This window comes from Amphiura filiformis, chromosome 5 (genome assembly GCF_039555335.1).
Source record: "Amphiura filiformis chromosome 5, Afil_fr2py, whole genome shotgun sequence".
Taxonomy (NCBI): Eukaryota; Metazoa; Echinodermata; class Ophiuroidea; order Amphilepidida; family Amphiuridae; genus Amphiura; species Amphiura filiformis.
This window is the reverse complement of record NC_092632.1, coordinates 23,371,672-23,387,280: the sequence shown is the minus strand read 5'-3', so window position 1 is coordinate 23,387,280 and position 15,609 is coordinate 23,371,672. Positions and strand designations below refer to the sequence as shown.

The 15,609-nt window shown below is 38.6% G+C and overlaps 1 protein-coding gene across 3 annotated transcripts; it reads right to left on the bottom strand.

Moving 5' to 3' along the window:
- Positions 1 to 831: 831 nt before the first annotated feature.
- Positions 832 to 9,842, bottom strand: LOC140152818 (uncharacterized). 3 transcript variants are annotated; one of them, XM_072175324.1, is made up of 3 exons: positions 9,624 to 9,842; positions 4,269 to 4,428; positions 832 to 3,582 (listed from the first exon to the last, which is right to left on the bottom strand). In XM_072175324.1, the coding sequence occupies exon 3, from the start codon at positions 3,553 to 3,555 to the stop codon at positions 2,089 to 2,091; it is 1,467 nt and encodes a 488-aa protein (XP_072031425.1). In that variant the 5' UTR covers positions 3,556 to 3,582; positions 4,269 to 4,428; positions 9,624 to 9,842; the 3' UTR covers positions 832 to 2,088. The 3 variants fall into 3 exon arrangements, with proteins under 3 accessions (XP_072031425.1, XP_072031427.1, XP_072031426.1); XM_072175326.1 differs by lacking the exon at positions 9,624 to 9,842 and adding an exon at positions 6,200 to 6,502; XM_072175325.1 differs by lacking the exon at positions 9,624 to 9,842 and adding an exon at positions 5,708 to 5,895.
- Positions 9,843 to 15,609: the final 5,767 nt, after the last annotated feature.

The following is a 15,609-nucleotide window of genomic DNA, read 5'->3' as shown; positions in this document are numbered from 1 at the left end:
TTTCGTTCATATTTTACTATTCACTATAGATTTTCGCGTTCACTTCGACACATTAGAGAATGAATTTGGAGAAAACCTTCTGATAATTACAAACACTCGCTGAGCAGCAAGACCTTCCCTCTAAGCTTTTAATCCGATAAGCTGATTATCTATTTGTTTTCATGAATTGGAAGACATTCTTTGAGCAGTCAAGTTAGCTCAATCGATAAAGCGTTCGACTATGGTGCGAGAGGTTGCGAGTTCGAACCCTGGTGGTGCCTAGAATGCTCTCGTGGAAAAATTGAGTTAGCTTGAAATTCCCTTGGACAAGGAACTCACTGCTAATTTGTCTCGTTGTAACCCGTACGAAACTCGGGGAGCTGATCCTGGTTGCGAGGGTTATTTGTGGAATGTCTAGGGTGTGCGCTCTTGAAGCAGCAAAGTCCCTGAATTGTTGTTTAATGGTTTATGGAATGATGTGGGGCCATAGTGGTCATTTTATGTATTACTGAGCTCAATCATCTGAAATTACTGGACAGCATAGTATTTAATTAACAGGTTTTCTCCAAATTCGTTTCCTAATGAATCCTCTAAATCTTCTCTAGACGTTGAAGTTTCTGCTTCTGAACCGCATTTCGCAAACTCTCTATTACTAACAAACTTTGCGTCAATTCACGGGCGGCGCGTACGCCTCATATAAGGCAGGAGCCATTGGTCTTGTCCCTACAATGTATTCAGATCACACAATCAAGCGATACATTTTGGACTTGACTCTTGCCATGTCAGCCAACATTTCACAGCCCTTAGTAGAAAAAGAGTCACATTCAAAAACATAATTCTGCACTATGATAATAGTTTTATCGTAATTTTAATGTGAGTTGTATATTTAAGTATATAGTATATTCAACATTATTCGTAAAAAGATGCATTTAAGTTACAGATTTGTGATTATGTGAAGAGGTTCATAAATAGCACGTATTTACACCAACAGATAACAACGGAACCCAATAATAAACACAACACAACATGAAAAGAAAGTCCTCACTTACGCCAATATAAATATTCTTGTTAGCTCCAATTTTATAGTTACCGCATTTGCTACCAAAAGCTCTAAATTGACAAAGATTGATATTATTATATGAAATTTGATGGATTTGTAAAAGTTGTAAATTTAAAAAGGAGCGCGCAAAGCTGTAGAGGAGAATTGCATAGTGTGACAATGGCATAGCCCGAAACCACTGCTGGTAAATATCGATGGCATAATGCCCTCATATACAACAGCCCCTCCCGCAAAGCATTGTAACAATGCATGCGTTTCAAATTGACAATTGAATAAACCGGGCACTTGGGATAGTCGACAGGAGTTCGTCGCGGGCATGCAAGCTTGGCCATGCTTGGAAATCCAACTGCGTGATCGTCTTGATTTGTAACTTTTAAAAATGCACGAATTTCAAATACTGGTGCCAATTTTTGTAAATTTGGAGCTTTTGGCAGCAATACAGTATCAAAATTGGGGCTAACAAGATGCTGCACATAACCGTGTCAATCGAATAGTCATAACATGAGCAGGTTTAGATTTATGGCGGGTTATATAAGTGAGGATTTTCTTTTTATGTTGTGTTTATGTATATAATACAATACTTACAATGCACAAGCAGCAACAACGATATGATATGGTCTAATTAACGTCTAACAGGTGAGCGGGGAATTATCATTAATCCCCATACCAAATATGGAAAGAGAAATTGTTTCATATGCATCCCTTCTACATTTTAATTCAGCAAGTCATGATGACTTAATATGCACACTGGAGTATAGATGTTATAAGGAGAGCCAACACCCTAGAACTGCGCCGTATTTCACGTGCTGGTTAGTTTCTACATCAACCCAACATAATGTCACTTAATGAGCGGGTATATAAATTCACTCCAGCTTGCGTGGGCAAATATTTAATGGGAGGAACTTTTCATGACTAGGTCGTAATATTTGTTGGTGCCAGAATAATCGTCACAACAGATTTAACGATTTACATTTATCTTCACAAAGCCTCTATATTACAGTTAAGATTATCGTTATTTTCTATTTTATTGTTGAATGTGTATTAAATCTTCATGCTTGGACAATATCAACATCTTGAACGTCTACGCGGCAAAATGGGCATGTACGCCAGGCACTGATGTTTGGACAGTCGCGGATACAATCTTCGCACCATACTGGATGTAAACGGCACGACTCGAGGTTGTAGGCATGTGTTGGTGGCGAGCAGTAGCAAGCCAAACACATCCCTACAGGCATTGTAGTGACGTCTGTAGTTTGGGCCATTGCGATCATAGCCTTTGTTTGATCCGTAGCATCGACACCAAACGCAAACACCATAGCTCCAAATCTCTTCTTGAAGGGTGGTGTTGTTCCCGTGTACACAAAGCCTCCAAAAGGAGCCCCCAGCCAACGAAAAACTTCCTTTCGGCCATCAACAACGCGAGTCATAATGTAAACTCTACCGCTTGGGATAGTAGCATAATCTTCAAAGCCTTTATCCAAAAGAGGGGCAATTGTGGTTTCATTTCTGGATTCAATGGGTGGAAAGGCCCCATTTGTAGGTAAAAATTCACCACGACCAACTTGTAGACGAGAAACGCCTTCGAGTGTAGGATTTCCGAGTACGCGGAAGCCACTTCTTGTAGACAAATAGCTTGACGCCGTTGTCTTTTCACGTTCGTTGTATTTAAAACCTCCTTGACGGATAGCGGCGAGCATCTTCCCGAAGACGTCGACGTATTTATTATTGTGGTGCATGCACGTCGCAATAGCATCGTCGATAATGCGAGCATCAACATCCAGTTCCTTCAAAACGGCGTCTGAAAACCCTTTAGTGTTTGCACAATAGCGATAGGATTGTTCAGGGTCCGATGGTTTGAAGGCTTTGGATGGATCAAGAACACGATCTGGAATACCAAGCGCATTGCGAACTTCTATGGGAAGGTTGACGGGTTCTCCTTTAGACGTAGAGTTGAGTCGAAATTCGGTGGGACGACACTTTAATATCGTCTTTCTGCCACCCCATCCTCCTTGTGAGTCTTCGTAGTTGGTACCACCAATGTCGGTTCGTCCAATGTAGGTAACGACCTTAAGAGCCTTTTTCATGGCAATCTTCACAGAATCAGCGACGTCATCCAATTTGTCCATTTCGGCATTATTCCAAACCGTTTGGTTAAACGCGACGCATTCGCACGCATCATGAGAAAAATCCCCATTGATCAAAATTCGAACATTGGTACCTCCATTGGATGGTTTCTTTTCAGAAAAGGACCATTCTCCCCCTGTCTTGAAAGCCCAAATAGGCACGGTGGCAAGGCCGATATCTGCCAGTCCCATCTTGTGGTCTTCTGGAAAAACAGACGTCCATGAAGGAATGTCTTTGAATGGCTTACGTTCGCCGTCGCCCAATTCAACCATGCGTCCATCGCGGTCGGCCCATGCAATTAAATCAGCCTCTGTGTTGATTGTGGAGGGGATTTCAATGCCTTGGAAGCGAAAACCCGTCGTGTCAAGTAGAGTTACATTTTCTGAAGCCATTCTTGTAGTCTCGTGGTCAAGTAATGACTGTGAATATAATATAATAATAAATATTCAGAATTTTGTATAAAAGTATGAAGAGTTTGAAATACAAGACATTTATTCGTTTACACCATTGTGCAGATTTTTTAAATGTCAAAATGTTATTGTAAACTAGTTTTGGGCAAACATTTGTGAAAAATATGTTGTCTACTCTCAATGGCCCATTCAGTGAGTTACTCATCCAGACGATCGTAAATATCATCAAAATTCAGATTTTGGTACCTTTGTCATTGTCATAAATGTGTTAACATAGCCTGCTAGTGGTTCAGCCGAAAGCCGTGTATTATTTTACACTTGCGCTTGGATCACTGAATGGGACTAGAAATAAAATTCTGTTAAAATGTTTTGCATGTTTTCAAAAATGTTTTCGGAACGTTATTAAAAGTTTTATACCCTTTATTTATATAACCCGACAATAAAACATTTCCTGTAAAACGTTTTGTTTTTGCTAGGGAGGTATGTTTTTTGTCCAACTGACAACACTGAAATTATTGTGGTAGATTTCCTATTATATTTACGGCGACGTCATTTGCAATACGTTAGAAGAAACTGAAGAATGATTATGGGTAGCCAGTGACTGCGGCAACTCAATAAGGCTGCTTCCCATGATTCTTTTAACGTATTGCAATTTACCTCGTAATTTGCACAAGTACTTTGTTTCTACAACATACCTTTATTTTATCTTCACACAAATATAAAGTAGGTACCGGTGTAGGGGTACGTGGCTAAAATCTATGGTACAGGTGAGTAGATGTGCCTGCCGAGTCACTGGTGGTATCACAGTGGGTGGTATCAATTGTGTTTTCTGACCGAGTTTAGTCTATAGTTGCTCTACAAAAAAGGAATAAATACAAAATTAATAATCACTCCACTCCACTTATCCACTGGGTGCGAAAATCATTGGTGGGGGAGGGGCAGGGGGGTCGGGTCAGAGGATGAACACATTTTCTTCTTAATTCCTACGTACGGAGTGCACACCAGTAAATACAAGTCTCCTACACCCTGGGAGGAACAAATCAGTGTTTCAAATGAGGAAACGTGCAATACGACTTAATTTAATACATTAGAAAAGGCTTAAAACCCAACTATTAGGCCCTGATTCATATTTAATCCTCATTTAGGCCTGGGAAATAGCTTGTCTGTGAAAAATGAACAGGATCTGACTTTTTATGACAATTTGGCTAAACTTTCAAAATGTGTTACATTTCAGAAACACCAAGCTATTCGTTAGGTGGTGTAAGCTATGTGGGCTATAGGATGATCTGGTCGGCATTTTTCTGCGAAAAAATGCTGGACTCCGTATATAATTTCTACAATGGATGTCTTCATCTGACCTTCGACTTGCAGAAAGGGTAAGTTTTGAAGAACTTAGTCGCTCTGGAGTCAAAAAAATGACGTTTTCCCAGACCCTGTTTGTACACAAAGTCAATGGGAGCTATTTTCTGGTGTGCACCCTACGGGTGTAAATCCTGGGCAATGACAAAGAATAACAGGAAGAATTGCATTTGAGATGTGGTACTATAGAAGTGCTGGGAGTATCTTGGAAAGACGAGAAGACAAAATCTGGGTCCCGGATAAGATTGGCACGGACTGAAACATCAGAAAGTCCATAACTGAGAGAAAATTGCTCTTCTTTGGCCACATTGTAAGAAACGGTGGTGGAGTTGAGAAGCAGATTCTTCAGGGAGCCGTGGAAGGCCATCGTGGAAGGGGACGTCCATCAACATCTTGGAATGGAAGCTCTTGGACAAACGATATGAAGAATGTGTCATCCCGGGGTGCCTTCACACGGAATGTATGGTGCAATACGTTTGGCTTCTGATAGAAGTAGATCGTGTAGATGGCATGTACAGCTGCGCAATCCTGTGCCATCTGACCCAGAGGGCTAAGAACATTATGCGAAAATTTCTCTCGCATCAGAAGGTAATTTCTATGCAATTTTTGATGTATCAATACCGATACATCTGACTGCCAAGTTGTCATGGTTGTAGGTGTAATAAATCACTGTTTTGGAGAACAAGTCTAATCGAGTCTCTAAGTTGTGTATATTGGCCTCATATAATTGGCTCAAAATATATCGCTCATTTTAGAAATCAAAGATCAATGTTACCTGATTTACGACACAAAAACTTGTAGCAATTATTATATTCCTTTTTTTCGTTTGGCTGCCAATGTAATACACACCCCTACACGGAATACATCCGTATACTTATAGCACAATGCAATTGAGTGGATTTCCGCTCCAAAGAATACTACACACCCGGCCGTGACCCAGTACACAGAAGTAGTAGTTTCGAACCGTGTCAAGTTCAGGGCCGAGTTCAAAGTAAAACTGGTGGTCTGTACCATTTCCTTACAGGGCTTTTTACGAAACATGGAATTTCAAAATAGACACTAAAATGAGTAAAAATCATAATAAACACTGATTCGTGCGATAAATATATAGCACTTAATATATAATGTTGCAAATGTTATTATTACGCTAAACCTATCACTATCTTCTCAGTGTCATTGTTTATATCAGCTGCTAATTCTGCTATATGTTCTGATATTGAAAATCAAGTTTGATGTCATTATATGATAGCCTTCTACCGGTACTTACCCCGTCAGTAACGTCAGACCCGGCGTTAGTTGCGCTATTACATGTACGTACGCACGTAAGTACGTTTACAGTACTTCAGTAGCACAAGAAGATGGGTTATAAACTTAACAAACTTTTACAAAGGTATGGTGTAGGTATCGTGGCTAGTAGTAGTATTCAGCTATGTTTACACACAATAATTGCGGCAGTGAATATCAAAAGTAAGTGTTCACAGCTCAGTCCAAAACAAAGTGAAAGCAGATATAAGATTTTGATTCAAATATTTGACCGTTTAGTTGTACACACGCTCTACTGGATCTGTTAAATAGTCTGTATTGAGTCTCGTTATGCACATTGAAAGTTTATAATCTTGATCATAAGGGACGCACCATTTGACATGGGGGGGGTGGAATTTTTTTTCGCGGCTTAAGGCGGTGAAATTTGTTCCAGGTGCTTTTTTTTACACAATTTTCATGCATTATTGTATATACGATTGGGTGTAGACTATGCCATAGTCGATTTTTGATTTGAAAATAATTATGTTATATTAAATCATGATGAACGCATTCAGCATGTTCAGTTGAGCTCCAAATTATAATAGATGTTTATCACAAGTAGTTTTCAATAAATTGTCATAAAAAGGCGGCTTTTCATAGACAGGGAGTACTGTGACTGAAATTCCAAGGGACGTGCAATAATTATGAGCCCCCCCGGGGGTGAAATTTTCGAGCGGTTCGCCAAAAATAGCGCCCCCCCCCTCTCGGCCTGCCAAAAATGGCTTGCCCCTCCCCTCTCTGCCCGCCAAAAATGCTTTCCCCCCCCCCTTACACATGCCAAATTTTTGGGATCCCAATTTGCAAACCTTAAATGGTCTAGATATATGTTGCGAGCGCAGCGAGCAGGAAAATTTGCATATTAAAGCGTTTCCGTACTGTTTTCCTAAGCCTTGTTAGAGCGTTTTATTTAAAAGGTGCCCCATGAATGTGTGCCAAAAATCGCTTGCCCCCCCCCCTCGGCTGGCCAAAATTGCTTGCCCCCCTCCCTTTTCGGCTCGCCAAAATTTCTTGCCCCCCCCAATTTTACCCTCTCCCAGGGAACATAATTATTGCACAGCCCCTAACAATTGTACACAATTTAATACAAATCGGAGTTTTCTGTATAAATATAAATACCCAGAGTGTGCACAATGGGCAAGTATACTACAGGTTGGGTCACTTGGTGGGGAATGTTTTTGGTGTGTGGGTTTGTGTGTGGGGGAGGGGTGTGTGTCGGGTGAGGGGTGTGATAGTGGGGAACGTTTTTGTTTTGTTTTTTGTTCTAGTGATAGTTGGGAAAGTGTTTTTTTGGCTTATGCAGTGGTGGAAATTTGTATCCAAAAACTTCCAGCCCCCCCCCCAAGTCAAATGGTGTATCCCTAAATAAAAAGGACACATTCGCAAGTTGGAAAGTTCCAGGTCAGTGAATACCAGCAATGTGTTATTTCAGTTGAAATGACGAGAGAAACACAAAGCAACTTCAGATCGCATTCTTTAGAAACGAAAATACGAATCAAACCTGTAAATTAAAGGTATTTACAGGTTGTCCCAAAAAATAATGTTTTTGTGCATACTCTGGCTATATACATTTACACATAAAACTCCGATTTGTGTACAACTAATCTGATCTCTTCAGTCACCGCACTCCCTCTGTTTGCTAGCACCCTAAGGGGCTGTGCAGTAATTATGAGGCCGGGGGTAAAATTATCAAAAATTGCTTTCCCCCTGCCAAAAACATTTGCCCTCACCCCTTTTCATATGCCAAATTTTTGGATTCCCAATTTAGTAGGAAATTTTGCAAATTTGAACGTTTCTGTAGTGTTTTTCTTTTTAGAGGTTGTTATTTAAAAAGTGCCCCGTAAATGTGTGCCGAAAATTGCTTTCCCCCTATCAGCCTGCTAAAAATTGTTTGCCCCCTCGCCTGCCAAAAGATCCCCCCCTCCCAATTTTATCCCCCACCCGGGTTCATAATTCAGTATTGCATAACCCGTAAGTGGACTGACTTTGGATTGTGGTTAAATGCTTAACACATTTTTTATTGTCTATGGAATTAATGGAAAGCCGTTCGGTTTTCTGACCTACTAAAATTAGCCGCCATGATGTAATGCATAGAACCTCATAATAATAAGTAAAATTTACCTCTGAACTATGAAATATTTACTAAATTATGTAAAATTTTAATCTAATTCATTAAAATATAACATCATTTGGGAAATATTACATGGTTCTAAGGTAAATCCACTTAATTATTATGAGGTTCTATTCGCTGTCGAAGTGACGTAATAATCGGATTAACTACCATAGAAATAGATGAATACAATTTTGAATAAATCGCCCTGAACTACAAGCAGGTTGCACTCAACACATGTGTTTGTCTGCAATCTTAGATTGAATACAATTCGCTACTTGCACGGTTCCGCCATTATGCACTATGTGCGGGGAGAGCCTCGAACTGGCAGCATACATGAAAGGAAGAATTATGTAACCTTACACAGAACGTTATGACTAGTTCAATTCCCATTCATGTATGCTGCCAGTTCGAGGCTCTCCCCGCACATAGTGCATAATGGCGGAACCTGCAAGTAGCGAATACCGCTCTTTTCAAAGATACTAATTTTACAGGTGCGAGTGATTTCTTTGACATCTATGGTTCAATGCATAGGTACCGCGTGAACGTTGTAGTGCAGGGCGATCTATTAAAAAATTGTATTCATCTATTGCTATGGTAAATAATCCGATTATTACGTCACTTCGATATTGAATACTTACATAACGTCATGTAAAGATTTCTTTGTGTGTACAACATCATTTTTAAAATGTTGTAAAAATGTTATAGTAAATATACGGCAAACAATTTTACAACATATTTTGTCAACTCAGCATTCTGTTGGAACGTTTTGCATCAAGTTTTCACAAAACGTTTTTGGAACGTTATTAAAACGTACCCTTTGGGGGATGCAAAGATTTATTGACAGGCCGAGGGGGGGAACAAGCAATTTTTGGCGGGCCGAGAGGAGAGGACAAACAATTTGGGACACATTTACGGGCCACATTTTAAATAACACGCTCTAAAAAAGCAACTTTCCTGCTCGCTACGCTCGCATCATTAACCATTTAATATAAAGTTTGCAAATTGGGAATCAAAACATTTGGCATGTGCAAAAAAAAAGGGGGGGGGGGTTATCGGCATGCCATTTGAAAATATACCCCCGGGGCAAGGCTCGTAATTATTGCACAGCCCAACCAGACAATAACGTTTTCTATAAATACGTTTGTGTTTGCTGGGATGCGTCATTTCATTTAGACCACGGCACAGCAAACAACAACAAATACACCAATGCAATAAGTAATACAATACAACAAAGTCAGCAGAATGCAAAGATCAAAGAAAAATTAATAAAAAATTTTACCTGCTTTAATACGACACACTAAAATTGGCAGCAATTAATGTTCTTTTTTCTCGTTTGGCTGCCAATGTCATGTCATATGCACACGATTGATTGGATTTTCCACTCGAAAGAATACTACCACACACACATGAAAGCCAGTACAAAAGATAGTAATTTCGCCACGTTCATATCATGTTGAGGGCAAAGTTCAAAGTGAAACTAGTGATCTGTTTCCGTGTGATCTGTATCATTTCTAATTAGGGAAGTACCATTAGATATCAAGGGGGCTGGGTTGTTTTTCGAAAGAAAAAAAAATGGAGAAAATTTTTTGTCTCAGTTAGTTTTTTTATGAAACACGGAATTGTGAAAAACGTTACACAACGAGTAAATAAAATATTTGATAAATTAAATGTGCAATATGTGACCGTCCACCACGAATGAGCCGTAAATGTCCTCAATTGTATTCTGAGTTACAGTGTAAAATGGGCATACGTGGTCATATTAAATGAGGTACACGTAGCACCAAATTGGTGTACCTATGAATACGACCTTCATGCCCATTTTACACTGTAACTCAGAATACAATTGAGGACATTTACGGCTCATTCGTGGTGGACGGTCACATATATTAATTTATATGTTTGTCTAATGTGTGTGGGAGTGTGTCAGGAAGGATTTTGGCGTTTACAATACAAGGCCGAGGCAAGGTTTTATAGCAATGGATTAATCATACTGCACCACTACAAGTCTATTGAAAATGTAATACCATTACGTAATACGAATTGTACATCTTCCGTCGACAAAAGAAGAAACTCTGAGAAGAAACTATGCAACTATGCTTTCATCTAACATCTATGCCGCCATATTTAGCTATAAATTTAAAATCAAGGCATCAAAATAAATGTATAGTATAATTATCATCAGTTACTTGTCGGAAATAAATGCATAATATTGAGAGAGTTAATAGCTAAAAACATAATATTTGGGAAACACTGAAATACGTCGTACAATTGTTTTAGCGGCATGTTAGCCCAGAGAAGATGAGAAAAGAGGAGATCGCTCGAACATATTCATTCACTTTTCTTTGTTTGGGGTACTTAAAGCACCACTTGAAACTTCCTTTATAATCTGTTCATCCGCCACACGCTCGACTTATTTGGTAGTTCTCTTAGTGGAGAAAATATTCCACACACGGAAGTACATCGTTAAATTCCCAATTTCGCAGTCAAATCATGCTTTTTTTCTTTAAAAAAAAAAATAACCAGGGTGACCATGATTTTTAAACGAGCGAAAAAGCATTATATATATATCGCAACTCCCATTGAAAAAATCAAAAGTTTTGTTAAGTTATGGAAAGTCAAGCATAAAAGGTCAAAGGAAAAGAAATTTAAATGATAATAATTTGAATATTTGCGGTAGTTTATGGAAACTTAAAACTAGTGTAATCAGTAATTCACCTCGTGTCAGTTTCTCCATATACTCCTGTTTTGTGTCCAAACGTGTCCAAAAATGCTATTTGGATCCAAAATGAGGGTCTTTTTCACAGGGATCTCGGGTCAAGCTTAGCAGCCGGTCATGCCAAACAATACAGAAATTATATTTCGCGGTCAACTGACGTAACAAATTGATACCCGGGCATGCGCCGTTTAGAGCTAGACAGTCGTGACTCGCAAAGCCACTTATCGTATTAGTTGATCAATCGGATTTATAGATCATTGTTTCCATCAATAGGCGGATGCACACATTATTTATTTGATGTGGGCAGCGAGCGACCTCCTCTTTTATCATCTTCTCTGGTTAGCCTTTGTTTGTAGTCAAAATTAAAGGCATACCGAATTATAGCAGGCATATAAGACCCTGGCATAGGCCCTAGACCAGGTGTAGTCTAATTCTACCTAAAAGCGGGTCACGTTATTTCTATAGATCTGCTGCGCATTCAAATTGCATTGTATTGCATCGTAATTTCATTTGTGTCCATGCTAATTATGTTTACACAACATGAACTCACGTCTGAGACTATTAGGTATAATAGTCTCAGCTCACGTGTTTTCAAGCAAATTCGCCGATAATAGCGATCAAAAGCGATCTAATCGGAATGTTACAAAAGTACAGATCGCATTCAGCTTACTTCATATGAGATGATCTTTGGAAAAATATGTCACAATTTGTCATGTGCTTGCGGAATGTCATGCAGTAAAAAGCTGTAAAATACTAAAACGTTGCGCGGCAATTCTAGTGCCGTACTATTACGCTGACTTTCCTATTCGGAGAGGATGTCAATTTCGACATCCTCGTCTGTTTACAAACAGAGAGGTAGACAAAAGACCGTTCCGCTTGTCCAAACACACAAGTATCAGAAAGATGGTCCACAATAGCGTGATTCACGTAACATGAATAGGGATTAAAAAGCTGTCAAGTAGAACCATTAGTCTCCACAGCAGCCAGTTTGGTTCCGCTCCCTCCACACAAACAGTCTGCCAATGGTCACGAACTGGTCCTTTTTGATTCGCTAACGGTTTTCTGCCGACGTCATCCAGCTTGACGTCAAACAAAGCTTTCAATTGGTCGATCGGCTAGACGGCTACTTTATTATTCATGAGCAAGTTTGACCCGCCATCTCGCCAGCTAGACTGAGGTCAATCAAGTTCCCGTATGTACAGCTCTACGGCTACAAACGTGTAGCCAATCAGAAACGGCGTTATAAGTGGCCATTGGCAGACTGTTTGTGTGGAGGGAGCGTAACCAAACTGGCTGCGGAGGAGACTAGTAGAACCATGTGCTTCTTTTGTCCAATTTGCCATCAAGATTTCATATGGAAACAGTTCAGACCCAGAACACGATCATGTCAGAAATTAATAATTTGTTCTGGGACTGATTATTCGGACTACGGCAATTCATGATTGACAACTAAAAATCGGCGTGTCGTTCGTATCCTCCGCTGTCAATTTCTTATCCACTCACTAGTCCTCACAAAAGCTTTGTGTTGATTACGTAATGTGTGGAGGCAAATTGCAATAAGTACAATGAAATAATGAGTAGGGCGGGCTCCGGGCGGGTTTCTTCTTCGTCTTACGTAACAGTATTGTTCTCCAAAAAAACCCCGAAGCTTGTTGTCTGGCGCTCTAGCTGAAATACAGCAAGATAATGTAAAATAGTCAATGTAAACCTGTATTTTAGCTAGAGTGTCTCGAGCTATATCACACAGATATACTTTTGTAGGTCCTGTGGTTCTTGAGTTATGTTGTAAAGGGCTGAAACCACATCACTTTTGTAAAACGTACATAACTCATTAATAAATCAAGCAAGTTTCAAAGTATATGATTTGTAGACTGAACTTCTGTAAAACATCAAGGTTGCTTTCAATTGATTTAGACAATTAGTTTAGTTCGACAAAAAACTAGTCATTAAATTGTTAGAGATTAGCTTAACATCGCCATGATTTACCTTGAAATGACTGAATCAGTTTTCTATTTTCATTCACAAGTGGTGCAGATTATCTTTCCATTACAATCCCAATATTTCTGATCCTGCGTATATGCGGTAGAAATAAACATCTCAAAAAAAGGAATTACCCCTTTTGAATAATGGCCATTATTCAAAAACGGGTATGACAAATCTGTAAAATGCGTTAGAAGCAGAATTTATTTCTACACATTTTGACACCTCATTTGTAGCAATTGACTAAATATTGACGTTACAGAGCACATTTAAATCAATGTAACCCAAGATTTGAAAGTTGCAGTAAATTCTATTGATTTGTATTCAGTATGATATCTGAGTGTTTTTGTTTTTGTATTGTTGTAAGTGCAACCTTCAAATCTGGACCTCACTACATTAAATTGACCGGTGTACTGTTTTTTGGGCTATCGTATCAAATGAGATGTCAAAATGCGCAGAAATAAATTCTGCTTCCAAAGCATTTTACAGATTTGTAAAACGAATTGGAGTATGAAGCTCAAATTTTCAGGATTTTACTTTCTCATCAATATCTACCACCACACAGAAAAAGAAAAATTGAAGAGGTGCTGCGATGCACATCCCTGGAGTTGACATGGAATGGGTCTGCTTCCACATTTTATATAGTAGAGCAAGCAGGTTTTAAAGGAAGATTCTCAACCACAGATCACCTACAGCCACAGGCAATAAATCAACTGATTGAAAAATCAAATGAATAAAAAGTCCATTTATGTTTTGGATTCATAAAATACCAAAAGGCATTTGACTCCAATAGCCATACTGATGTTTGATGCACTGAGGAAGGTCGGAATAAATGACAGTTACATCTGCATCCTAGAAGATATACAGGTTGTACCAAAAATTTGTATACAATTTACATGATTTAGAAAATAGTAAAACATATCACTTATTGATTGTACTGAATTTTACTTAGTCGTCAAGGTAATTTCTAAAAGCTACTACATAAGCTTCGTTTCAATAAGTCTACAAGCGAAGATATGGGCATGTGTAAATTAGTCCAAAAATAGCGTGGGCTAAATTGCATTGAATCATGAACCATCTGTCGGTGCTCTTAAGATGGGTACTTTTAAACAAGTGGGCATTTTTTTCCATTTTGAAGTGGTATTTTAATTTATGATTTTGAAATAAATATGTTATTTATTTACTAATGTCAATTAAGGGATCGGATAGCAACGTTTGCACAGTATAATTTGTGGGACATTATGTATGATATGTACTTAAAGTTTATGTAGCTGGGAGGAAAAGCCGACGATCATTTGAAAATTTTGACCTTTCGTATTGAAGATACACATTTTTTTCCAAAAAGACCTAAATGTCTTACTTCGAAAACTGTTTTTAAAAATATCCATTTTTAATAATTTGCCATAAAATTTGTATTATATCGCGAGTTTAAAAACATTAAAATTATTTGATATCATCAGGACTTCGATATGTCTGATGTGCTCTCATGTCCCACAAAAATACTGTGCAAACGTTGCTATCCCAGCCCTTACGTAAAAAGAAAACATGAAAAACCTTTACTTTTGTTCTGAGATCTTTGGCGATAAGCATGAGAGCTTATTTTACGCGGTACAAACTTGATGTGCGAAATTGGCCAAAAACTGTCCCAACTCGGGCGATTAAGTCAAATCGGGCATAGCAGGCGATTAAGTGAAATCTGAACTACTAAAGACACCAAGTAAAGTTTTTCTGCTAGCCTAGATATTACTGATGCTACTGCATATTACATTTACGCTATGACCTCTTTATTATTTCTTTTCTGAAAAGCAAAAATGTGACCGTACACCACGAATGAGCCGTAAATTCGGCCCGGTCAATTTTGTTTTATTTCGTGTTTAGAAAATATATATCATAAGCTTTAAAATGGTATATCATTTGACTTCAAACGATATCCAGAAGCGGGGTTATGGTTTGTTGAATTTTGCTCCTTCAACAAAATGGTAACCTTTTTTCGGTTCTACGTGTGTCTTTTTCCACATTGCTGGTAATAATATCAAACAGTCATAATTGGCGGTCATTTCAAATCATCCCCAAGTCAACGAGGTTTAGGAATGTCCTCTCCTTGTTAATTGTTGGTTATAGATACCTAGACAAAATCCAATGCTTTGTAATACACCACTTGAACAGGATTTAACCAAAGCAAACAAAGACTAGAGCTATTTAAAAATTCTATAGATATAGATAGAAGCCTATTATCCTCTTCAATAATAGGATTATTGATGCGTTATCAAAATGAGATACATGTAGCACCAAATTGAGTTACCTATGAATACGACCTTCATGCACATTTTACACTGTAACTCAGAATACAATTTAGGACATTACGGCTCATTCGTGGTGTACGGTCACAAATGCAATTGCTAATCATGAAACTCGATTTTACGCAATTCATGCTTGATAATATGTCAAAAGTGGGCCAACTCGTTTTCTGGACGATTTAGTTAATTGAGCATAGCGTTTGAGCCCGAACTAGTAAAGATGTCAAGTAAATTTTTTCTGTTTGCAAAGATGTTACTGATTCCACTGCACA

Coding starts and splice junctions, on each gene's coding strand:
- LOC140152818 (XM_072175324.1), bottom strand. CDS start 3,555: ATGGCTTCAGAAAATGTAACTCTACTTGACACGACGGGTTTTCGCTTC.